The sequence below is a fragment of the Typopeltis vanoorti genome, chromosome 8 (genome assembly GCF_054136105.1).
Source record: "Typopeltis vanoorti isolate ZY-2024b chromosome 8, IOZ_Tvanoo_1.0, whole genome shotgun sequence".
NCBI classification, from domain to species: Eukaryota; Metazoa; Arthropoda; class Arachnida; order Uropygi; family Thelyphonidae; genus Typopeltis; species Typopeltis vanoorti.
In genome coordinates this window covers 41,263,482-41,290,094 of record NC_143556.1, presented here as the reverse complement: position 1 = coordinate 41,290,094, position 26,613 = coordinate 41,263,482, and the positions used below count along the sequence as shown (strand labels likewise).

General features: G+C 34.5%; 1 protein-coding gene across 1 annotated transcript in view; it reads left to right on the top strand.

Moving 5' to 3' along the window:
- LOC150103943 (locomotion-related protein Hikaru genki-like) overlaps positions 1 to 26,613 on the top strand; it is a 228,713-nt gene that overhangs the window by 123,493 nt on the left and 78,607 nt on the right. Inside the window, exon 2 of the mRNA XM_090396630.1 lies at positions 13,605 to 13,718. Coding sequence (XP_090252756.1) covers positions 13,700 to 13,718 — 19 coding nt within the window. The 5' untranslated portion in view covers positions 13,605 to 13,699. The remainder of the gene's footprint in view (positions 1 to 13,604; positions 13,719 to 26,613) is intronic.

Genomic DNA, 26,613 nt, shown 5'->3' with positions numbered 1-26,613 from the left:
TCCAGCTTGTTCTTCACCAAGCTTTTCTTCCACAATTCTTCTCAACCGTTTCTCAAGTATACTGGCATAGATCATGCCAGGAACACTCAGTAGGGAAATACCTCTGTAATTCTCACATTCAGTTTTATTTCCCTTTTTATATATGGGTACTAGGAGAGCTCTACTCATATCATCAGGAATTCGTCCCTCTGTCCAGGCTTTCTGAACTATGCAGTGCAGCCACTGTAAGACTTTTATACCACCATACTTCAGCATTTCTGGTCGAATATCATCTACTCCTGCTGCCTTTCCACATTTCAAGCCTTTGATGGCTTTTTGTACTTCAAGTATGGATATGTATTCCTGACTGCATGCCTGGTCAGTGTTTTTTATCACTGTGCTGTCATCACTGCTTGTTTCATTTAGCAGTTTTTCAAAGTAATTACTCCATACTTCAAGGATATCTTTTTCTCTTGTTTTCATGTCACCTTTGTCATCTCTAACTCCTTTTACAGCACTCTTTCCTCCATTCCTAAGCTTCTTCAACAACCTCCAGAATATTTTGCCACCTTCTTGATATTTATTTTCTATATTCTTGCCAAAGTCCTCCCATGACTTTTGTTTAGCTAGTTTTACACAGTGTTAAGCTTTCTTACATTTGTCTCTGTATTCTGTAAGAGTAAAAGCTGACTTATTTGCCAGGAACTTTTGATATGCTTTCTTCTTTTCCTTCACTGCCTCTTTAACTTACTCTGTCCTCCAGGGAGTTATGATTTTTTTATCCTTGCACACAACCTCACCACATGCCTCTCTGGCAGAATCAATCAATGTTTTCTTCAGAGTTTGCCACTGAATCTCCAAGGTTTGATTCCTGTTCTCAAACTCTTTCATTTTCTTTTCAATAATTTCTCTGTATTTTAGTCTACAGTTCACATCCGAGAGCTGCTCAACTTTTATTCGCTTTAAAACTTTCTTACATGTTATTATTTTCAATATGAAATTCAATTTTATCCTGCTCAAGACTAAATAGTGATCACTTCCAATTTCAAATCCTCTGTACACTCTGGTGTCCTGCACCAGGGAGAAGACATCACTATCAACAATAACATAGTCAATGAGACTTTTCTTATTCCTAGCCTCTTCTCTCCATGTGAATTTGTGCACATTTTTATGTTGGAACATGGTGTTAGTAATAACCAGTCCATGTCCCGAGCAGAAATCCAACAGATATTTGCCATTATTATTAGCTTTGCTCTTTTCTCCATATTTTCCCAAAATATTTTTGTATGTCTCGCAATCATTTCCTACTCTACTCAGGATGTGAACAGGATGTGAAACAAAATATACGAATTATAATAAGAAATGAAGGTAGTAGCTACTGAAGGGTATATTGCACTCGTCTTAATGGTTGGCTTCGTATTAATACACGTAAAATGGATTTGAAATGCTAAAATTCCTAGTTTTATGAAATATTCACCTTGTCGATTTAAGAAGGTTTTAATCTAGACGTTTCTTCATGTATTTGAATGTCCTCTTGAAATATAAATGAAGAGGTAATTATGTTATTTGTAAAGCATACAATGGTTTATAATTGAACAACATAGGGAAATGTAAGCTAAGTAGTAGTTACAAAACATACCAATACACCATTTTATTTTTATTATAAATGAGTATAATAGTTTTTTACAAAAAGAACGACAATGTTATTTTGAAGGATGAATGAACAATCGACCGTGAGATGCGGTGATTGATTCATTCAATCCAATACCCTTGGAGGGTAATGGATGGCAATGCTGTAGCCAATGAAGTTCTAACTGAGGCTCGGCTATTGCTGTTACCCTCCTGCCATGATCAGAGCCTTAATTGCTCAATAACACCTTATCTCTACACTGTCCTCTACAGATAACGGGGAAGATGAAAAGCATTCTTGCTTCGTCCCTTTAAGCCAGTCCTTATAAGGACTATAAGGACGACAATGTTATTTAATGAGAAGAACATGAAATAAAAGATATAAGTGGATGGAACTGATATAGAAAATGTAGAACAGTTCACATATTTGGGAACTAAAATGACATATATGATTTGGACTGTAAGAAAGAAATAAAGATCAGGATCAGGATTGCAAAGGGAAGAACAAATCTGAAGGCCATGGATAACATCTGGGAAAGTAAAGTGATCAGCCTGCAAACAAAACTAAGAGTGCTGGAAACATGCATCTTTCGCGGTGTATTGTATGGATCTAAAAGTGGGTAATAAATAGGGAATCAAGAAAAAGAATTTTGGCATTAGAAGAACTTGTTTCAGGAAGCTTCTAAGAATAGAATGGGTACAGGAAATCACAAATAAAGAGCTCTATCGGAAGATACAACCAAAGGAGAATTTAATGCAGAAGATTATACAGCGGAAGCTGCAATTATTTGGACGCATCTGTAGAATGAGTGAGGACCGGAAAATAAAGATATTCATGTTTGGTATTATGGATGGTGTAAACAGAAAAGGTAGACCATACAAAGAATGGATAGACGACATAAAGGAGTGTGAAATGGGTGTACAGAAACTGCGACACTGTGGACACAAAAAGATGGAAGAAGATAGTGAAGGAGGCATCGGACAATACCGGGCAGTGAGCCCATGGTTCGTGATGATGATGATGATGATGATGATTACTTTTGTCAAGAAAAATTGAATACTTGAGCGAGCACAGCACATATTCTAATAAACATTTAGAATTAAATTCAATAATTTAATATATAAATATAAATGTATTCGTGTTTTAGAAAGTGTTAGACGATTCTGCCGGTATCAGTTTGGCTACGAAAAGTACCTATAAAGACAATAATTCCATCAAAGTATCTAAAGTGTTTGTTATTAATGAAATTTTTAAATATGAATTCCGGTTTTACACAACTTTTAATGCAATCCTGATTTTCAGTAGCATAATATAAACCAGTTGAATTCTGAAACCGAAGATCTTTATTCTCTAGTGAAACATCCATCTACAAAATGTACTTAATGGAGTGAATAGTTTGATATAATCGGTGTCAGTTAATTAGGACACGTTGGCATCGTTGACAACCGCGTCCAGTCTAATTTCTACGTCTATCACCATTGCAACAACACTATTAAGGGACATTAAGTCCTAATAGCCCTTAATACTGCATTGTCTCTCATCCATCCTGTCACTATACTTGATTAAAGCGTTACGATGTAACTTTGATTCATATGCGAGGTTGGTTCGATGTTATGAGTAAGCAGTTATGTACGGTATTAATATCGATAATATTCGTTTAAATAGTTATGTTTAATGATCAAGCAAAGCAACTCTAATATGTAAATGTATAGTATATAACAATGAATAGTAAGATAAGTCCAGCGTTCCGAAATAAATAATTACTAGCCCCTGAATAACTTAGATGCTGTTTAGCATAAAATAGTGAACAAGTAGAGATAACTGAAAGACTTTACAATGAAAGCGCGTGAGTTATTTGTACATCACACAGAGTGGCACAGCCTAAAATACTCTAAAGCTCATGGTTCTCTCACGGAAAGGTCAAAGTTTCCTATTAAAGATTAACTGGGTCCATCATGGCATTTAGTTACTCTAGAAGTGAAGGAGATCGTTTGATTGTCTTCTTAGGCCTCATTCTTCCTCCTCTTCTTCACTCCACTCTACAGTCCACTCCAGACTGTACATTCAGACTCTATCACATCATCGTCCTTGGCAAACGTCTTATGCTAATAAAGCTCTTGTACATCGAACACACTATTTGTGCTCTAGTAAAGCGCTGTTGTCTCAAGAAATAAATCGTATTATGTATACCTTCCTCACTAATGGCTTCAACGAATCATATGTCAACAAGGTCATAAATGCCTATAGGGTTTCCTTATCGCTTGTCTCCGAATAAGTGGTCTGTCGTTTTGCTATGTCATTCCTTTTAATATTTAAATATTAAATATGTTAAAGGTGTTTCTGAAGGAATGACCAAATTGTTGGATGTATGGAACTTATTAAAATTTCTGCTTTTTTTTGGGGGGGAGGGCGATAAAAAGGTTAACTTCTGCTTTTAGCTCACTCTGGAGTCTATCAAATAACGTACCAGTGAAAGTCATCATATTTTGGCCAAAATGATAGATCGGCAACAGTTTGTCTTGATGAACACCTCGATTACATTAAATTTCATCACGAGCCTGAACAGTCTGGACTAGCAGAATATGCAATCTACGACAAGCAACACTTCCTTGGAGGAAAAAATAAAGATAAAGATCTTTCACAAAGTAGTTATCTCATAGAATGTTTTTTAGAATCAATAATTTTTCATTTGTTCAAGTTTAAGCGATTAGGACCGTTGCATGTTGAGTCTTCCATTATCTCTTCTACTTCTTTAATCTGAAAGGCATACTTGAGATACCCTGGACACTAGATCGAAAAATTTAAGCGAAATAAATTTGCAATCTGTTTATCGCAGGAGACCTTTCTTGCCTTAATAGGGTGTGAAAAAGTAAAATGTTGTGCTCAACTAAAAAAAAAAAAAATGGAATATTGCAAACGATTCCAGAAAGTGGATTGCGCTGTTCATCCAGTTAAATAAATTATTTCGAAGAAATGTAAATTATGATTGGAATAGTGAGGATGGCATGAGGATATTAACACCCTAACACATCTTTGAATAAAATCCCGTTGTTGACCTAGAAGAATTTGGTGCTTCTTAATAATAAGCCTATTGAATTTTAACCACGTTGGTTATGTTGGTTATACACGCTGGTCCACCACTCGAGAAATTTATTGACATAATACGCTCCCCTTAATTGTTTTGGAGTAAATCAAACCAATCCATCGGAAGCATTCGAAAGAATGATACAGACCTCTAGCGTGTATCGAAGGATCCTCAAGAATTAAAATTACGCCCGTAAACATTATTGACCTTTGTTATCTTGCCATTAATAATAAATAATCTGGCCCGACTTGTTGACAGAAAAGCATACATAAAGAAACAGGATAATTGTTGAATATTTCGTATAGAAGTTCCCAGGCCATTCCGTTGGACAATTTCATCTTGACAATTTCTGATATTTTCTAACTTGTCTGAAGCCTTTTAGAAACACTCGCCTTACTTATTAAAAATCTCTCCATTTGAAAATTATTCTTTTTCAGCAAAATGGTCTCTAATTAAGAAGAAATTAACTTCTTCAAAGTGATAGTCACGGCCACTGTCGGGCTTAGAAAGAGTTTCAAAAATTATGTCGAGATACTGTCCTTCCTCGATCGGATAATACATTTGGGTACTGAGAAATTCTCGTCGCAGTCATCATGTTGTCATTATGAAGAGAACGGAAAATAATTATTTGTCACCTTAATGATTTCTAAACCGAACTCACGGAGAAAAGTTGACGTACCATTTAAAAATATTTGAATTTCAAAACAATGTATAAGATGATTTAAGACGATATTTTATCTAAATTCTGTTGACAACGGAAAGAGAGAGAGAGAGGAAGAAAGACAAATTATTGAAATCCTTAATGCGAAAGATGTGAGTCTGATGAAAATTCATACAATTCAGAAAACTATGATAGGCTGAATTTAGTACTGTCATCGATACTGATTTCGGCATATCAGCAACATGAAGGGTCTTTCTCCTCCACGAAAACTCCCGATCTCACACCAGTTGCAAGATTTGGCTGGATCTTGCCCATTCTTCTCATGCTAAGATTCTGACACCGCTTACTATCGCCTATTTCACATTCTGAAGACGCATTTTGCGTACGATAAGTGGAGAAGCTGTTCGTGAAGAACTCCGTAATTGGAGTAAAGACCTTTACAGGGTCGGCGCACAACGTTTCACTCAGCGATGGCAAACGCGTATAAAGAATGACAGACCGTTCAAAAATGACAGAATACTCAAAGATCATCTAACTCGCCTTCACTTGGAAAGGCATTAGAAGAGCTTCTCGTGACCTACACCGGATTTGAACCCACTTCTTTCCAATCGAAAATCAATCTCTCATCGTTCTCGTGAATGTGTTGTGTGTTACAGTAGACATAAATTCCGAATACAGTGTATGTCCGAATAATGTAGTTCCGAGGCTTGCATCTCAGATACGGGCAAGTCCACTGGACCATTATTTATTCAAAACATCAATCTCCATAAGAGCGTGTATTTTACCACTTCAATTACTGCAGTGTTTTCTTTTATCAGAAGCTAAATCAATGCTAAATCAACAGTTTCGCTGGATGCGAAGAACTTTTATTAATACTTTTGAATGGAAATGAAGTAACCAGTTTCATATGAAGATGACAAATTTTTCCTCTCGAAAAACTCGGCTTTTCATCCGTAAAACAGGCAAATCGGTCAGAAGAACAGTCGCAATGAATGGACTTAATTACGGCTTCATAACCTTTGTTTATTTATTTATTGTATGTAATCCTAAACAACAAATGCAAAAATGTGCAGTGCCATCATCTACTGCTCATCCACTGTCTTTCGGAGACTTCTAGTAGTAGTAGAAAGGCGACAGCTTCTCACAAAGTGTAAGAAAATAAAATATAGAAGAGAAGATTTGTTCTGTCACGTTATTATTATTATTACGTGATATCTCCAAAGACTTACTGACGGAGGACACCTGCTCCACAACTCTCCGTCTCCACCACTCAATCCACCAACTGCAGCAAATCGCATCATCTACACCAACGCGATCTACTGCTCATCACCACAACTACTATTACACAGACAGTTAAAAACATCCATACCCACGGCGGAATTCAAACCCGCAGTCTTTTGGATGGAGAGCTGATACGCTAACCATTCGGCTAACCAGGCTGGCAAAACAGATGATGGCAGTGCGGTCACGGATGATCATTTTTCTGCATTGTATCTCTTCTACGGATATTCCGTTCACCAGAACTGACCTTTCATCACGACTCCTATCTGCGTTACACAACCTACAATTTGTATAACTGACTATGTGTTTGAAATCGATTCTAAGTATTAGCATTGAAATTTATGACAATTCTATGGGTAGAGTGGTAGAGAATATTTTATGCAAGTTACATCCTAAAATGTGACTCGGTCAAGTATGTCTTAAGCCAGAAAAGGTGATTTCATAATGTTATGCTTAAAAAATGACACACGAGTTCCATGTTACTAAGTTACTTTGATGTTTTGTTGTGACCAAAAACTGAGGTTTATTTAAAATACTACAGGGGACATTTTCTTGCATTTATATTTTCTGCTAAATTGGGATGTTAAAAATGAATTTCGTTAATGTCTTCTGTTTTCTTTCTTTCTTTCTTTTTTCTACACCCCCCCCCCCACACACAGATGTGTGTGTCTGTGTATGTGCGCATTCTGTCATCTTATCTTTTCAATTAAATTATAAATGTCTTTCTCTCTCTCTCTCTCTCTCTCTCTCTCTTCTAATCTCTTCTTTTTAATTCATTTAATTCTGTGCACCCTTTAATTAACAGTTCTTAAGATTCTCTTTTCTGCTACGTGTATCTTGTTTTGATGTTTCGTTTTAGCAGTCCATTACTTATTAACGGTATAATTGAAATAAAACCATTCCTTACTTTATAAAAAAAAATTAAATTAGATTTTCGTCTCTTTTGGTATTCTTCTAATTACTGTATTTACAGATTTTATGTAATGTGTTTGTTTTTATTTAATATGTATTTTTGTCTTAAAATTTAAGATAGGATATAACCTAAATAATTCAATTGTGTTGACACTTATTTTATATCTTTTCTTCCCTGACTATTTTAATGTCATCTGCCCTTTGCCTTTAATGAATGTTGCGATTTGTTTAGATCTTTAGATCAGATTCGACATTAAATTAAGAGAGATAGGAAGGAAGGGAGGTGTAATAATAGAAATAAATAAGTATATATATAACAAATAAATAAGTATAATTATACGTTAAAATGGAAGGTAGCAATTCTTCTCATGACTGTAGAACCGTCATAACACATGCATTTGGAGTTGTAGAGCAAACTAATCCAATCCTGAAATTACAATTCTGGTGAATGAAACTACTCTTAGTGATAAGTGTGAATATTTGATTAATTTATTCATTATTTAAACATAATTTTTGACAAGTTATTTAAAATTAATTTATCATAAAATATATCAGTTTTAGTAATTTAATTCGTGAATATTTATTTCTGAAATAGCATAGAATTTATACGCCTAATATGACTATATTATTATTATTATCACGTGACATCTCCAAGGAATCAAGGACTCATCGTGCAAAGGCTCTCTACTCCACTACAGAACTCACCATCACCTGTACTTAAATCTCCAACTACACTACTGCCATCAACAAATATCTCCATCTAGAGCCCATCACCACCATCAACAATATTTTTTGTCTGTAAATGGCGTGTGTGTTCTCAGAAATCCTGCTACAGCCGTATCAGATTGGCTAACTCGCCATCAATTGAAATAGCTCACATAAACATTTCTCTGATAACGACGAGAATCGAATTCAGTGGTTTTCCAAGGTCGTTCTTCCAACTGCCTTGAGGAGCTCAATTTATGATTGATCTAATGTAACCAATTACTGTAATTATATTAAGATAAATATAAATACATTAATAATATTATTCATTTTCTATTAATAAAATTAGTAATACATTGTAATGTAATTAATACAATGTAATTAATAATTAATACAATGTAATTAATAATTAATTATTAATTAATTAAATGTGAATTTTTGTTAAAATATAAGCTATTTTTGATTCATGCAAGTCTGAGAGGAGAAACCTAACTATTGAAATTCTGAAAATTAAAAAAAGTGTAAAGAGATGAAATATAAGAGAAATCCATGTTTGTAATGATATTTGTTTTTCACACAAGCCATAACGAAAATAAATCAAATTCTTTCATTCTTCATCTCCTCCTGCACCTTTTAGCCTCAAGACATGAACTGTTATGCGCATCTCCAAACTCTACTGAATCTCCTCGAGACGAATACAGAGCGAGTTATCAACGTCGGATTAGAGGTGCACTCATGAGCAGGAACACTGATGATGCAATTCACCTCAGGGATGCGAAGCGTGAAGAGGAAATAACACGAAAACCCTCCAATCTTGAGCCTAAGTGGAAGGTGTTGCTCGTTACTAGATGATGAAATGTAATGAACTTGATTTATTTGCTGCAAGCTAAGCGAAGGAGGTATGCATCGCATCGCAAAATATCGTTTTATTCTTTTTTTTTTCTTATCTTCTCGTGAAATAATGGAAATAGTTGAGATTTCGGCTATTTTCTGCTTAACCATCATTTCCTTCTCTTTGACGAATTAATTGGAAAGTGTTTACGCTTTTCCAAGAATTGCCGCATGAGGGCGTTTAAATAAAGTGGAACGAGTTTCGACTGAATAAAATGCGATGGGTAAACAAGCACTCTTTGGAGGGACTCAAACCCCGAGCTGACAAACGAAGTTGCGGGTTTTAATAAACTGCAGCGAAATACGTAAACCAAACCGATTATTTTAAGATAAATCAAAGCAGAGCACTGCATCAAATTTATTTATCGTTCATTTATGATACACAAGATGTATCAACTATCTTCTATCCATCTCTATTATTTCAACACTCTCACGTATACTTGCATCCATGTTTTGATAGACGTCTATCTACGTAGGGGCCTCCTTATCTATTGGGCTAAATGGGCTATAACCCGGGGCGCCATTGATCTAAGGGCGCTTAAGAACCGAGTATGTTGAATTTTAATTCAACAATATTATAAATATTGTTGAATTAAAATTCAACATAGTCGGTTCTTAAGGAGCCAAATATTTTTAGCCCAGGGCGTTTAAACTTGTTAAGATGGCCCTGTATATACGTCATACTTGGAAACATGATTTAAAAATGCAGATATCAGAAACATATAACCCTGTTTGGCCAGAAATTATGCCATTGGTAATGAGGTTGGAACTTCTGTTAAGGCGATATCACCACGTCCTACTTCACTATAAGAAATGCCTACGTTTAGGGAGAAGAATAGGCCAGAACTGTTGTGTCAGCTGTGTATTATAGATTTTAGAAATAAAGGTTAAGGAGTGACATAAGTTTTGTGACATAGTGTATATGAGAGCGATAGTTAAATGCGAGTGATGTTGCATTATGATTGATGTTTAATGTAACTTTTCGCATTTGGATCCTAAAGGATGCGCACATGTTTTGCTGCACTCATACGGGGTGGTACTAACAAACAGTACACAGCACTCACAAAGTTAGCAGACAAAATGAGCGCAACTCTCTCGGATTAACCCAAAGCAATCACAACATGGTTTTGGTATGAGTTTGTTTGGTCTTATGATGTTTAGTAAAGTTATTTATATGATATTAACAATTGACATTTTGCAAATAGTTGGAAAACTTAAGTGACTTAATGTTTGATAAAATAACAGGCTTAGTAAACTAGTAGTTAATTAGAACTTGTTAATTGTTTGGAGGAGAAGAAGTGTATATGCTCTTTCTTTGATCCAAAACTCAGTCATTAATTTTAACTCTCTCTCTTTCTCGTACACACCGGATTTCATTTGAATCTTGCATACTTTCTAATCGACGGATAACATGCTCAACTGTTTGTCTTGGTTTGCTCATCAGACGAGAAATTAGCATCCAACTACTTGATGAAGGAACAAATAAATTATTTGATATTCAATTTTTCATCGTCTGAAGCTAAATTGCTTCTACTGTAAATGCATTATGCGATCGGCGAACTTAGTACCAAACATCAAAAAATGCATACAAATTAATGTCCTTAGGGGTAACAAATTTTCTCATCATCTTTAATTCCGATGGAGAACACCGTTTACTCACATTGGAAAGCAATCTACTAAGCCTGGAAAATTATCGTCTCTTGGATATGTCGATGGGATATGCGACATGCGTTTGATTAATTTAGAGAAACAGTTTTCAATAGGAAAATGAAAAATCAACTCTACTTGAACGTAATATTTATTTTCTTTTTCTGCTGGACCGATTGAAAAAAAATACGAGGATTGGGAAAAACGTAATGGCAGCAGCGATAATTACAAAATCTGAGAGTTTGTGCGTGTCGCATGTAGATGGTAGCAGTGTAGGATTTTTACCTGTCTCGAAATTACCCAAAATATTTATTACTACTACAGATATAATTTTTAGATGAAGGATGATCTAGAACATGTTGAGTAAACTACAGCAACGCTCGTGAATCAAGACTGGGGAATTAAAAAAAAGGAACAGAAACATTCTCATATGCAACAGGGTGATGAAAATATTTTAAGATAGTGGTAACAATTTGCTCGGTTGAACTCATAATGTCTTACAGGAACACAATGCATTGGGTTGGGTAATTTGGAATTATGGTCGACACAATCAAGTCTATGTGGCAAATGTATTGTGTCTCGTGTCTTAGACGGCATTCGAATTTAGTTCTTTACAATCGAAGAACAAATGTCACATCATCCTGGTGACTCTACTAAGGAAGTGCTCGAGGTTGGTAGCTTCTTCAACTCTGTCGTCGGTGAAAATAATCTTATATGCTTTTATTCTGCATAATTATTAGAAAGAGAGAGTATAATTTATTAGCAGATATAATGTGTCAATAAATAGAAATGCCGTAATTAATCTAACGATCAGCTACGAAAATTTAATAAAAAAATATTAAAATATTTATAGTAGAATATTTAAAATTTAAAACTGTTTTAAATTTTAAATATTTTAAATTATATATATATATATATATAATTATTATATATATTCTGTTCAAAAAGAAACCGAACTTTTCGAAAATAGACGAAACTTGTCATAAAATGTCATAAACTGTGTCCACTGTTTATGACATTTGTTTCATTAGAAGCTGAGTTATAGTGCCAAGAGTGACAATGTGTTTTGACGAACGGTCGGAAAATGAGTTTCAAACGGAGAGCTGCGATTGACTTTTGTGTTAAACTTGGTAGATGTTTCACCAAAATGCATCAAATGCTTCAAAAAGCATACGATGATGATTGCTTATCCTTTATTCAAGTTTACAAGTGGTTTAATCGATTTCAAAGTGGTCGCGAGATGCTTGAGGAAGACGAAAAGCCGCATCGAAAAACTGGTCTGAGGGAAGTTAACATCCAAAAAGCACCTGATTTCACCAAAGAAAACCCGAAATCGTCCGTGAGATTGATTGAAGATGAATTGGAGATTCCAAAATCAATGTGCACAACATTGTGACCGAGTGTTTGGGCTTTTGTAAATTGAATTCGCGATTTCTTCCCCAGAAGTTGACCGATTACCAAAAAATGTATCGAATTGAACACTACAAGGACCTCATTAAAACCGCTCGTAAGGACTCAAACTTCCTTGAAACGATCGTTACTGGTGACCAAACATGGTGTTTTCAGTATGAACCCGAAACAAAGTGCCAGAGTGCTGAGTGGAGACCACCAGAAGAGGGGGCATCCGAAAAAAAGTCGCTTGGAGAAGTCAAAGGTAAAGACAATGCTGATTTATTTCTACGATTCCAAGGGAATTATCCTAAAGAATTCGTTCCGCCTGACCAAACGGTCAATGGTGAGTTTTATCTCGAGGTTTTGAAGCGATTGATAGCAAGAATTCGTCGCGTACGGCATTAATATCGTGACGACCGACCGTTCGTCAAAACACACTGTCACTCTTACACTATAACTCGGCTTCTAATGAAAAACAAATGTCATGAACAGTTGACACAACACTAATGAAGGATGGCCCTTTCGACAACAAAAAGATACAACAGGTGGCGCCACTAGTTTCTTCTATTTTAGAAAAGTTCGGTTTCTTTTTGGACAGAGGGTGTTAATTATAATAATAATAATTATTATAAAGGAACTGTTAAACTTGAAAACATTTCAAAACTACAAACTAAGAAACACAGATTAAAATGTCAGAAAACACAATCGACCAAGAAAATAATATACTGTATATATAATATGTATATATATATATATATATATATATATATATATATATTAATTTAAAAGCTTTATAGAAAAAGCATATAAAAAGACTTTAACTATGCTGGAATGTAAATTAATCCTTAACTCGAACTCGATTATGATTTTTGTGTGAAAATCATACCTATAGACTAAATTTATTCGTAGTCTATTAACGTAAAGAATGCTTTGCTTCAGTTGTTCTCTTTAATTAATTTATTTTGGTGTTGATGGTGATTTTGGTCACCTTTGTTTCGGTTATTTTTTCATGACTCATAATGTTTATCTTAAATCTTATTTTGAGTTTTTATAAGCCATCCACTCGATTCCAGTTTGATTACCTTATATTAAATTTCTTTTCTTTTTCTTCTTATCTGATTAATCTGTTAAACCGAACCCCATATCACTATTACTAGTAATGATTTTTTCAGCACTGCATAATTATCTAAACATGTTCAGTAATGACAGATATAATATGATATTAATATATTTATAACATTATATTATGGAAATATAAGAAATCTAAATAGGAAGACATTAATACTTTTTAAAATGGTTAGTAATTTATTTTTTTTTAATCGAATGGCTAAATATTTAATACTACAAGTACAGTACTATATTATAAAATGTGATAAGTATTTCATAAAATATATGTTGTAAAATTTAAATTCTTATTTAAGCTCCTGCATAGCCAATTTAAGAACTATTGGACATTAAGCTCTTCGATTGAAAATCACCTGGGCTGAATTCTGGTCATGTCAAGAGGAATCTTTATATGGACTTTTCAACTGAAGGTAAGTTAGCCGATTGTTGTTGCTATTGTTGTCATCTCGGAAATACGGGTTTTTAATCCGCATCCAGGCAAGTCGCCATGAGTATAAAAGCAATTTACAGACAAAAAATACTGTTAGTGGTGAGTCGTAAATTACTGAGCCCTTATACTCATGGCGACTTGCCTGGATATGAAGACAATTATGCATAACAAATACTTTCTCGTACATAAAGTTTTTTTTAAAATAATAATAATAACAATAACTGTTTACAACATATATTATTATAATATTCATAATGATGATTATTACAGATGTTTCTTTGCAATTTTACACTCTATATGTACAATATCAATGGATATAATCACTCTATATTGCATACTTTTGTTACAATTATTACATACATTACATACATTTGTTTACATATAATACATACATTACATACTTTGGTTTACATGTGATACATCTTGGATGAGAACTAATTTCTCTGCATTCATCCTTGAAGCTTATATCTAAACTTATCTGATAATAATAATAATAATAATAATAATAATAATAATAATAATAATAATAATAATAATAATAATACATCAAAGGAGTTAGAAATATTCTGAAAACAAAACTAAATGGATTAAACACAATTCAATGAATTCTTGGGCTATACCAATGATCCGATACAGAGCTGACCTAATAGATTGGACATAAGAAGAGACCTGGACAAACTAGACCGCAAAACTAGAAAACTAATGACTATGCATCATGCATTACATCCACGAAGTGATGTTGACCGGTTGTACCTACCGAGGAGAATAGGTGGACGGAGTCTGCTGCAAGTGAGACAGACTGTGGAAGAAGAAGACGAAATTGGTTTAAGAAATTACATCGACAATAGCACTGAGCCAATGCTTCAAGCAGTTACACAAGAGGGCCTTCTAAAAGCAACAGGAAACAAATCCGATTACAAAAAGGAACAACAAAATATCTAATATGTGCACTGGAAAAATAAATCTTTGTATGGCCAGTTTCTTCGAGATACTGAGGACAAAATTGACATGAACAAGACATGGCAATGGCTACAACTCGGATACATTAAAAAAGAAACAGAAGGATTTATTCTAGCAGCTCAAGAACAGGCATCACAAACTAATGCAATGAAAGCAAAAATTTTCAACATCAATAATAACAGAAAATGCAGATTATGCGATCAGAGAGAAGAGACTGTAGAACATCTAATCAGTGCCTGCAGCAAAATAGCTCAAACTGACTATAAATACCGCCATGATCAAGTGGCCAAAATAGTTCATTGGCATGTATGCAAAAAATATGGCTTTCCTACTTCTGATAACTGGTGGCAGCATAAAATAGAGACTGTATTGGAAAACGAAACAGCAAAAATTCTCCGGGACTTTAGAATACAAACTGATCGGCATTTGGAACACAATAGACCTGACATCACAATTATCGAACATCGACAGGTTTGGATTATCGATATTGCATTATCCAGTGATAACAACATCAACAACAAAGAACTGGTAAAAATGACTAAATATCGAGATCTGGCAATCGAAGTTGGCCGACTCTGGCTTAAACACACCAAAATCATTCCAATAGTTATCGGTGCACTTGGTACAACTTCAAAGAAGCTGTCCAACTATTTACAGCAATTAAAAATCAAAGAAGTGACCCGATATGACCTACAAAAAACAGCATTACTTGGAACAGTCCATATTTTACGACGCTACCTGACGGACTATTCTTAGCTTCTTGGATAGAATCTGAATAGTTCTGAATCACCAGTCAAATTTTTATTTATGTGGTATCTTGTTTTGACTGTGTATCAATTATGTGAATAATAATAATAATAATAATAATAATAATAATAATAATAATAATAATAATAATAATAATAATAATAATAATAATAATAATAATAATAATAATAATAAAATTATTATTATTATTATTATTATTATTATTATTATTATTATTATTATTATTATTATTATTATTATTATTATTATTATTATTATTATTATTATTATTATTATTATTAAATTAAAAAATTTTAAGTTGCAAAGTAGATATTTTCTTGTGAATTAAAATTTAAAGCACATCAGTGAACGCCGTTCTTCAAGACGAACATATAGATGTAAAAACTGTAAGTATCTGTTAAGTAATAAGTAAAATATAAGTATTCAAAGTTCGAAGTATACGTTGGTCAACTACGCGAGAAGAGAACAAAGGAGGACGCCATATTAGAAAATACAGCAAGATCGTCAAACAAGAAGTATGAAGTGCTACAAATGCCAAGAAGACCTAACGGGCGAAGAAAACCACGTAACATGTAGGAACTGCCAAAGAAAGATGCATTTTTTATGTTCAGGATTGTCCGAGACTACCTGGCAGCGAAAATCAAACAAGAATCGTGACGAGTGGAAGTGTCCCCATTGCAGAGATAACAAAGGAACCTCGCCTTCGACCGCAGGCGGAAAACAGCCAACGCAGAAAACAACCGCAGGCAGTAAACAGCTATCAACAACAGAGGGAATTAAAAACAAAGAAATCAACAACGGAAACCCAGGTGAGCCATCTTTAAATGCATTACTCGAAAATAGATTACAAAACTTAAAAGACTGTTTAATCGATTTTGTTGGAGAACTATTTAAAAAACATACCGCACAAATTACAGAAAAATTTAACCAATACGAGGCATTTATTAAATTTAATAATAACTCGATAGAAGATATGTTACAGACCGTTAGAGAAATTAAAAACTGCGTCAAAGAGCTAACTGAAAGACAGCATAATTTAATTAAAGAAACAACGGACCTACGGCAAGAACTAAACTCTCTAAAGCAACAGTACGAGCTCTCAATCCAACAGCAGCACAAAAATGACCTCCTCATAAATGGTCTCCCAGAAATAGCTACGGAACCTCTAAGAGACACTGTAATACAACTAAGCCAAAAAATCGGCTCCCCCATTGAACCAAGAGACATCCAGTCAGTGCATCGGTTACCACAAAAAAGGAAAAGAGAAAATAATAATCGTCCTTCTCCCGTCGTAGTGCGACTCACCAACAGCCTAACAAAAACTACACTTATAAAAGCTAGCAAGATTAAAACTCCAGTAGTAAAGGATCTGAAAGGAGACCACGACAACACCCCAATATACTTGTCTGAATACCTTACTCCACACTATCAGAAAATATTCTACCAAGCAAGGAAAGTAAAAACAGAAAACAATTACCAGTTTATATGGATAAGAGACAGCAAAATATTCCTTAGAAAGACACAAGACTCAAAACCAATCGAAATAAAATCCGTAGATGACCTCAACAGGCTGTCACATTGAAAGGAATATTGACAACTCGTAAAGAAGGACCAGCACCCCAACCAACATGGAAGCACACCATCAAGCAGACGTAATCACCCCGGAACATGATAATTGCCACATTCTGAAATCATTATCAGAATGGAAACAACTGACAATCCCCAAAAAAGGACTATCTATTCTCCACATCAACATCAGAAGCATTCAAAAATACTGGCTGACCCTGCAAGCTTATCTGAAGGAAGATATAGACGAAATAGACATTTTAATACTGACTGAAGTATCTACGACAAACGAAGAGGCATCCTCCTACCAAATGCCACACTTCCAACAACACAAACACTGCAGACAAACAAAACGAGGCGGTGGTATAATCATATTTACCAAACATAAACTAGAAGTAACAGAAATAAACTATAAATTAGAAAACGCAGAAAACATATGCATCGAAATTAAAAACATCAAACAAGAAAACTCCGTGATGTTAAACGCAATATACAGACCACCCAACTTAAGCACCACAAAATTCTTAGAAGAACTAAACAGATGGCTTTCAGCCACGAAAGTAGGCACCTCAAAATATTTGATAATAATAGGAGACATTAATATAAACATTAGGAACATAAATAACAACACAGAACAATACCTAGACCTATTATCGGCATATAACATAACCCCATCCATACAGTCGTATACACGAGAAGAGATAGTCGGAAACACAACAACCTCAACCTGCATTGATCATATAAATATAAGGGCCCCTCCAAACAGCCACACAGCAGCTATCATAACATGCAAACTAGCAGACCATTATTTCACAGCATTGCAGTTACACACTGAACCAGAACCCATAAAAATCACTGAGACTACAAAAAAGTATCATAGCATTGTAAACGAAGCAATAGTGAACGATGAAATCAGAAAAACAGACTGGATGCAGATAGCATCCTTAGACTCTGCTGAAGCTGTATATAATAATCTTAAACTTGCATTTAACAAAATATACAACAAAGCATTAACAAAAATAAAAATACGCCCCCAAACGAAACAAAATCCATGGATAACAGACAACATACTAACAGACATACAAAGAAAAGATGCCCTTTGGAAACAACTTAAGAAGTCACCAAACAATATCGCTTTAAAAACTGAATACAAAAGAAAACGGAATCTCCTAACAACCCAGATTCGAACGGCAAAAAGAAACTATTACAGCAACAAATTAACAACAGCACAGAACGACATAAAGGAAACCTGGCACCTGATTAATGAAATGCTGGACAATATACACAGAACCACTGCCACAGAAACAATAAAACACAGCTTTGCCTGCGACCCCAAATCCCTCAAACAGTTGGCAAACAACTTTAATCAGCACTTCGTGAACTCTGTCCAAAAGCTACAAGAAACAACCTTTCCTCACACACACGAACATTCTCCACTAGGTCCACGAGCAACCCAGTCGATGTGGTTCCCCACAGTAACAAAAGAAGAACTATCACTGGCAATTCAACAAATTAATCCTAACAAAGGACCGGGGATAGACGGAATCAGACCAAAAGACATCAAGAAACACTCAACCGACCTACTTCCAGTTATACAAAAACTGTTAAATAAAATCTTCGAAACGGGACACATACCTGAAACACTGAAGACTGCATTAATCACACCCATACACAAACAGGGAAAAAGAAACATAATAAGTAATTACAGACCTATCGCCACGCTGCCTGTAATCAACCAAATCATGGAGCGCATTGTACATCAGAAACTCTCCACATACGTAGAAAAATTTCAAATCATACCCAAAACACAATATGGCTTTCAAAAAAATAAAGGAACAGCAACACTCCTGGAAGATTTCACAGATCTAATAAACGCTGCATTGGATAAAAACAGAATAACATTAGTGGTATTCATTGACCTAACAAAAGCATTTGACACACTAACACATAAAACCTTGTTAACGAAACTTACCCATATCGGAATTGGAGGTCGTCTACTCCAGTGGTTTAAAGCATACACGAAAAACAGAAAGCACATCACACGTATAGGATCAGCACACAGCAAAGAGGTACAAGTAACCTGTGGAGTACCGCAAGGAGCTGTCCTATCTCCCATTCTATTTAACATATACACACACGACATAAGCCAACTCCCCCTAAAAAGTAAAATCTTCCAGTATGCAGACGACACTGTCATAGTATCCATTCACAACACTGCAAAAATCGCTTACAAAAATATGCAACACGACATCAATCAAATCACTAACTGGTTAACCGAAAACGGCATATATATAAACCCTGGAAAAACAAAGCTAATGATATTCAAAAACCCCCAAACCCTGCCCATAGAAACAAAACATCTCACTATCAAACATTCATCCTCCTATACACAAAGTGCAGAACCTAAAATCACAACCATCACACAGGTGAAAACAACACGCTACCTTGGACTACACTTCGATGTAGATCAAAGTTGGAATAGCCATACAAACTACCTACATACCAAGCTTAGGATAATAGCAAGCAAACTATACAGATTAAAAGACATTGCCCCAACCCACATAAAAATACTAATCTATAAAGCATTATGTGAAAACATTTTAAGATATGCAATCACATCATACGCATTCTGCGCAGACTACAGACTTAACAGGCTACAATGGTTGCAAGATAAAATGATAAAACTGATATTCTGGGAACAACCCACTCTTATGCATGAAGCATGGACAAAACACAAAATATTTAAGGTGAAACAATTACGCCACTACACAGTCATGTTAAAACACTACTACAGTCCAACATATAGAGTAACCAGAACAACATATCAAATAACAAGACCACAGTCAACAAACTACATAACATATAAGTACAACAATCAGTACGGCAAAGCCACCCGAAACTTCTACGTACCTGACATGATAAACAAACTGCCGTTCGACAACAGAAACCTAGGAACATACAGAGAGCTGAAACAGGCACTATATAAACATTATAGCGAGAATGAAAATTAGAGCAATTCCTGTTTCTCTCTCCCCCACCACACACACACACACACACACACACACACACACACACACACACACACACACACACACACACACACACACACACACACACACACACACACACACACACACACACACACACACACACACACACAAAAACCTATGACAACCCCCCCCCCTCTCCAAAAACTATCACTACAAGAACACAAAGCAACAAACACACCATGTCTAAATCCAACCCTATTTTCACATAAAAAAAAAAAAAAAAGTTAAACTGTAACAGCAGTCGAAGTCTTTCAAGCATGTACCAACAAACAGTAAAATCAACACCTGGCTTGTGACCACTATAGGAACACAACCATGAAACCACCACCCTCTGTCATCTATTATCTTCCTCAGATAAGCTCTGCTAAGCTTCGAGGAAGAAAATTACTAACTTGCAAGTATCTGTTATACACACTTGTAATGCGTTATAAATATTGTATACATATAATTACTACAGCAACTATGTATGCAATTCATCTGAGACATAAAAAAAAATATATATATATATATCTATATAATCCTTATTGTAAATACTGTAAATATTATTATTGTATGTAACTTATACTGAGACATAATGAAATGTAAAAAAAAAAAAAAATATTATTGTTATTATTGAATTGTGTGTGTATGCTGCATTACTGCATTGTATCGTGAATTGTGTGCACATCGATGCCAATCCATATTTAGCTAGTTTAAAAAACATGTATACTCATATTTATAAAATGTACACTGCATTTTGTATATCAAATTTTCGTACTGTACAGAAAAGATAATATGTTTTTCATTGTGTGTGTGCAGATACTCTGTGTGATAGTAAACCTTATCATTTTCATTGTAAAAACAAAAACAAATAAGTCGTTTATAAAAAAAAAAAAAAAAAAATATTATTATTATATTCTAAATTCAAAAATTCTGTATAAACCTTATTGTAAATCTTGTAAATATTATTATTGTATGTAATTTATACTGAGACATAATAAAATGTTTAAATTATTATTATTATTATTATTATTATTATTATTATTATTATTATTATTATTATTATTATTATTATTATTATTGTTATTAAGGAACTGTTAAACTTCAAATTACCTTTTATAACATTCACAAACTACAAACTAAGAAACAAAGATTAAAATGTCAGAAAACACAATCGACCACCAAAATCAAATTGAGACTGCATTTACAAAAATTTAAATCCGCTTGCTCCATGGAATAAATGAACTATCTCCGTTCGTTTCTGCTACTTAACTAAATATTTTTATATTATTTGTGCCAGAGAGATTTTTCTAGGCTATTTAACAAGACTAAGTTAATCGGTCTTAGACGGTTTAAATGGATGTTTATTTCTCAAAATAATAAACTCTTTTGTATCTTCCTCGGCGGTTATTTTACAGTTGTTCAGTTATGTTTACCCCAACTCCACTTTATGATTTGACTAAAGTGGTTAATGCAAGGGGAAGGAAGTAAGAATAGTGATATGAAGAATTTTAATAATTTAAATATGAAAAATATTTATTTTTGGAATTTCATGTAACCTAGGAAACACAGTTTACTCTCTGCATGATTGTTAATCGCATCGTTCCAAACATATTTGGAAGTGCCTATAAATGAACAACCATCCAACGTGTTTTATTCGATTTATCCTTCAGGACTTCATTTATTGGCAATCATCAACTTAAGGAAATGCGATGCTAATCTTTACTAACATGCTTCACTATTTTTTTTTCTCTTCTATTCACTGAGAAAGAAATCATCATCATTTCTAGATCAGAGACGTATAGATTATTAGAAGTGCAATTTTCCCATTACCTAAGGGCAAACAACTTCTATTGGAAATACTTTATATGATGAACGAACTTATTACGTGACATCAAAAAATAAATACAAATTAATGTCCTTAGGTGGTAACCAATTTTCGCCACATCTTGAATTCTAATGGGACAAGATGTTTACAAACATCGAAATGTAATCGACGAAGCTAAGAAAATTATCTCATCCTGGATATGCCTATGGGATATGTGACCATTCTCGTAATTAATTTACAGCAATAAGTTTCGATGGAGAGGCAATAAATGACGTAATAGCTGATATGCTTATTTTATCGTTTTTGAACTTCAAATGAAGAACATAGTTTTATGAAAAATATCTTAGAAACATTTACGCTTCTGGACTCAGCCGACTAGAAATGTTCTAATCGACTGAATCCAGAATCAAGCCACTTTTTTGTTACTAATATTAAATGCATTTCTTTCTTTCAGTGATTTTTAATTTAAAATAAATGCAGCCTTCCTGATATGAATGAACTTCCATTTTCACACCAGATGGGGTTAGTTGCAGGCGTCATAATTTGTCAATATCTTTATTTGAATATTTGTGAATTCATCGCAAATGTTCAGAAAAATATATATATCAGTTTATTTCTCTGTTTAATGTCAGTATCAGAACAATAATGTTAAGGCATATTTTTACGCTTTAATTTTTATTAATTTACTTACAAGATGATGAATCTAATATTGCCCAAGTACTAGAAAAACTAAGTTTAGTTTCGGATCTCACGCATTTTGTATTATGTTATAGCTGCACATTTTCGATGCCATCATTTCTTCAGCTCCAGTTCGATCCTGAATATTTTAACGACTGATCCATCTTCTTATTGTAAGAGACTATCGTCCCCCGAATTCCTTATGCTTAAACTTAGATGAAGATGTTGATATAGAGTTCACGGTTGGTCTTACAATGTGAGACCCCTGAGAGCTCCGAGATGGGAATTCAACTGAATTCTTATTCTACAGTAATGAAAATAGAAAGTTGTGTACCCTAATTTACAAAACAAAAAAAGCTGAATAATTGGAATCTCCGATAAATTGTTCAAACTAATAAAAAATCTTCTGAAATGATGAATTAATTTTTTAAAATATAGTTATTTACGAAAGGATGCTTATGAAGCCTCTTAGTAGCTTCCATGATGACGCACTGACAGAAGAAAGCCCATTATAGACTTTATTCTCGTCAGTGACTAGAGGAACTTGTTCTAGGACCTTTTCCAGCCTGTTCCAGAGTTAGCACAGATATTAGGAGATATCCATCCTCTGAAAACTCAATTGTTTAATCCCAGAAATCGAAAACACCGACCATAGAACTCACATTATGTCATACAGTAATAGAAATTAGCATTAGGTACACAAAATAATGGCACTATTATTTTGTGTATTATTTTGAGTCTACAACGGATCGGTAGACGTGAACCCAAATATTAGAAAATGGCTGAGGATAAAGACTTTCAGCTCACCAAATTCCAAAGGTTATGGCTAAAAAAGTCCCTTGTACTTCATCTTTAGAATGAAAAGGCATTGAAGGATTTATGTAATTATTTTAAATTTATTTTAGATGAAATAAATTATTCATTTTATTTATTTATTACGTTCAATTATTTGTATAAAGCTATTTGATTATGTATGTTCTTTCTCTGATTGCATGGGTCTATTGAAGTTTAATTCATTAAAATATATTTATTTATTTATTTATATTTATTTCTGAAATATTATAAATCAATATTTCACTAAAGTAAATTTAACTATAATTAAATCAATAACTTTATCTTAATTATTCCTAAATACATATTATATCGTATACACGGCAAAAAGTTTAATAAACTAATTATGAATTAGTGATACACCAATAAAGGATTATAATATGCTGAACTGAAATAAACTTTCAAGTTCCAAACGTCATGCATCTGGTCTGCGTCATAAATGGAATCCAAACATATTTTCCTCCTTGTAGATTTTCCCCCTTGTAGAAAAGAGCAGACATCATCCGAACTGGAAAAGTCCCACAATTCTTGACTCTTAATCTAATCTTAAACCTAGGAAAAGTCGCAGAAAAATCATCCTAAGTAGACTACAAGACGCAACAAACAAAGGAAATATAATAATACCAGATGAACAATTCGGTTTTAGCCCAGGCCACAACATAGCACAGTTCTGCAGGTTTAACAAATGTTCAGTACATCACTAAAGGATATAAATGGATAAACATACAGGATCAGTCTTCTAAGTATCGACCAAGCGTTTGATAAAATATAGCACCAGGCCCTACTGTTCAGTCTTGTAAAGACAACCGTCCCAAAAAACATTATATAACTAATCAGATCATATCTAAACAGGAAAAAATTAAGGTGAAACTCAACGTCACAAGATCCACACATCGGAGAATCACAGTCGGAGTTCTGAAAGGATTCCCTCTTGCTCCATTCCTATTTTCCATCAACATGGCAGATATCCTCCTCCCCCCAAGAAGTCATCGACCATCTTGGTGCTCTATGTAGATGATACAGCAATCTAACCATGTCTTTACTGCACCCGTACCTGGCAACCAAACTATTCCAAGATAGCATCTCCACTAGAAAACTAATTTACAAAATATAGATACAAAGTAAACGGCCAAAAAGCGCCACTGCACTCTACACGAGATGGCTTTTGTCCCCGAAAGATGGCATACAGATGTTTAATTCCATAACCCCATGGCAGACGAGAACAAAATATCTCGGCATTTACTTGAACAAGTGAATGCCGAGATATTGTGGTCAGTGAAATGTAGGTTTCACCTGCTCGAAGGCAATCAAAGGAAGCTTGATTATATCCGATGATCAATCGACGCAGCAAGCTAAAGGCAAAAAACAAACTGCTATTTTACCAGAAGGTAATGTTGACCTACGCCTCTCCAGTCAGGAGCTACACAGTCACATCCAACATCCAAAGAGTACAGAGTGCAAAACAAATGCATGCGCATGATACTTGACTCCCATGGTTCGTCAGAAAGTTACACCTTGAGGATACCAGCTCTAGTCAGTCATAGCGATTCATAATGGATGGTCTGCTCTCATAAGACTTCTTTATCAGTGTGACAGTACCATAGAATTCTATAGTCTGTGATCTTCCTCGTATGTATATATATATATATATATATATATATATATATATATATATATATATATATACCCTCTGGCCTAAAAGAAACCGAACTTTTCGAAAATAGAAGAAACTAGTGGCGCCGCCTGTTGTACCTTTTTGTTGTCAAAAGTGGCAACCTTCATTAGTGTTGTGTCAACTGTTTATGACATTTGTTTCATTAGAAGCCGAGTTAGTGCCAAGACTGACAGTGTATTTTGACGAACGGTTGGAAAAGGAGTTTTAAACAGAGAGCTGCAATTGACTTTTGTATTAACTTGGTAAAAGTTTTACCGAAACGCAACAAATGCTTCAAAAAGCATACAGTGATGAATGCTTATCCCATACTCAAGTTTATAAGTGGTTTATGCCATTTCAAAGTGGTCATGAGACGCTTGAGGAAGACAAAAAGCAGGGGCCGTCCAAAAACTGGACTGAGCGAAGATAACAGCCAATTAGTGCGTGATTTCATCGAAGAAAACCAAATCGTCTGTGAGATTGAGTGAAGATGAGTTGGGAATTCCGAAATCAACTGTGCACAACATTTTGACCGAAAGTTTGGGCCTTCGTAAATTGAATTCGCGATTTGTTCCCCACAAGTTGACCGACGACCAAAAATGTATCGAATTGAACACTGCAATGACCTAATAATGACTCAAACTTCCTTGAAACGATCGTTACTGGTGATGAAATGTGGTGTTTTAAGTATGAGCCCGAAACAAAGCGCCAGAGTCGCTTGGAGAAGTCAAAAGTGAAGAAAATGCTGATTTGTTTCTACGATTCCACGGGCATTATCCAGAAAGAATTCCTTCCGCTTGGAAAAAGGGTCCATGGTGAGTTTTATCTCGAAGTTTTGAATATTTTTTTGAATACTGAATATTTTGAATCTCGAAGATTGATAGCGAGTATTCGTCGCGTACGGCATGGATATCGTGACGACCGACCGTTCGTCAAAACACACTGTCGCTCTTGACACTCTAACTCGGCTTCTAATGAAAAACAAATGTCATTTTACACAACACACAAAAAACAAAACAGTTTGCACAACACTAATGAAGATTGCCGCTTTCGATAACAAAAAGGTACAACAGGTGGCGCCTCTAGTTTCTTCCATTTTCGAAAAGTTCGTTTTTTTTTTTAGACGGAGGATGTATCAGTGACCTCTCTCTCTCTCTCTCTCTCTCTCTCTCTCTCTCTCTCTCTCTCTAACTTTAAATCCTATTCCTAGTTTTTCTGATGACGAAACTCTCAATCACTCTTCTCGTGTTCTATCAGTGCTCAGATAATTCAAATTCCATGATCTCCGTAATTAATGTCTTAACCACTGATCACTTCGTCGTTCTCAAGTGGTGACTCAGTCTATTTTGGGAGAGTGTACATTTTGGGTGAAGTGTTATAATCTCCAGAGTGTATTTCCACTAAGTGCGGTTAAATTTGGTCCAATATTATTTTCGCTAAAGGGCTCTGAACACTTCCTCTTTAATTATGGTCCCCCTCTATATATTTGAAAAATCTTATTGAAATGACGGCCTTATAATATGTCAGAATAACATGTATGGCTATTAATTAAAAATAAAAT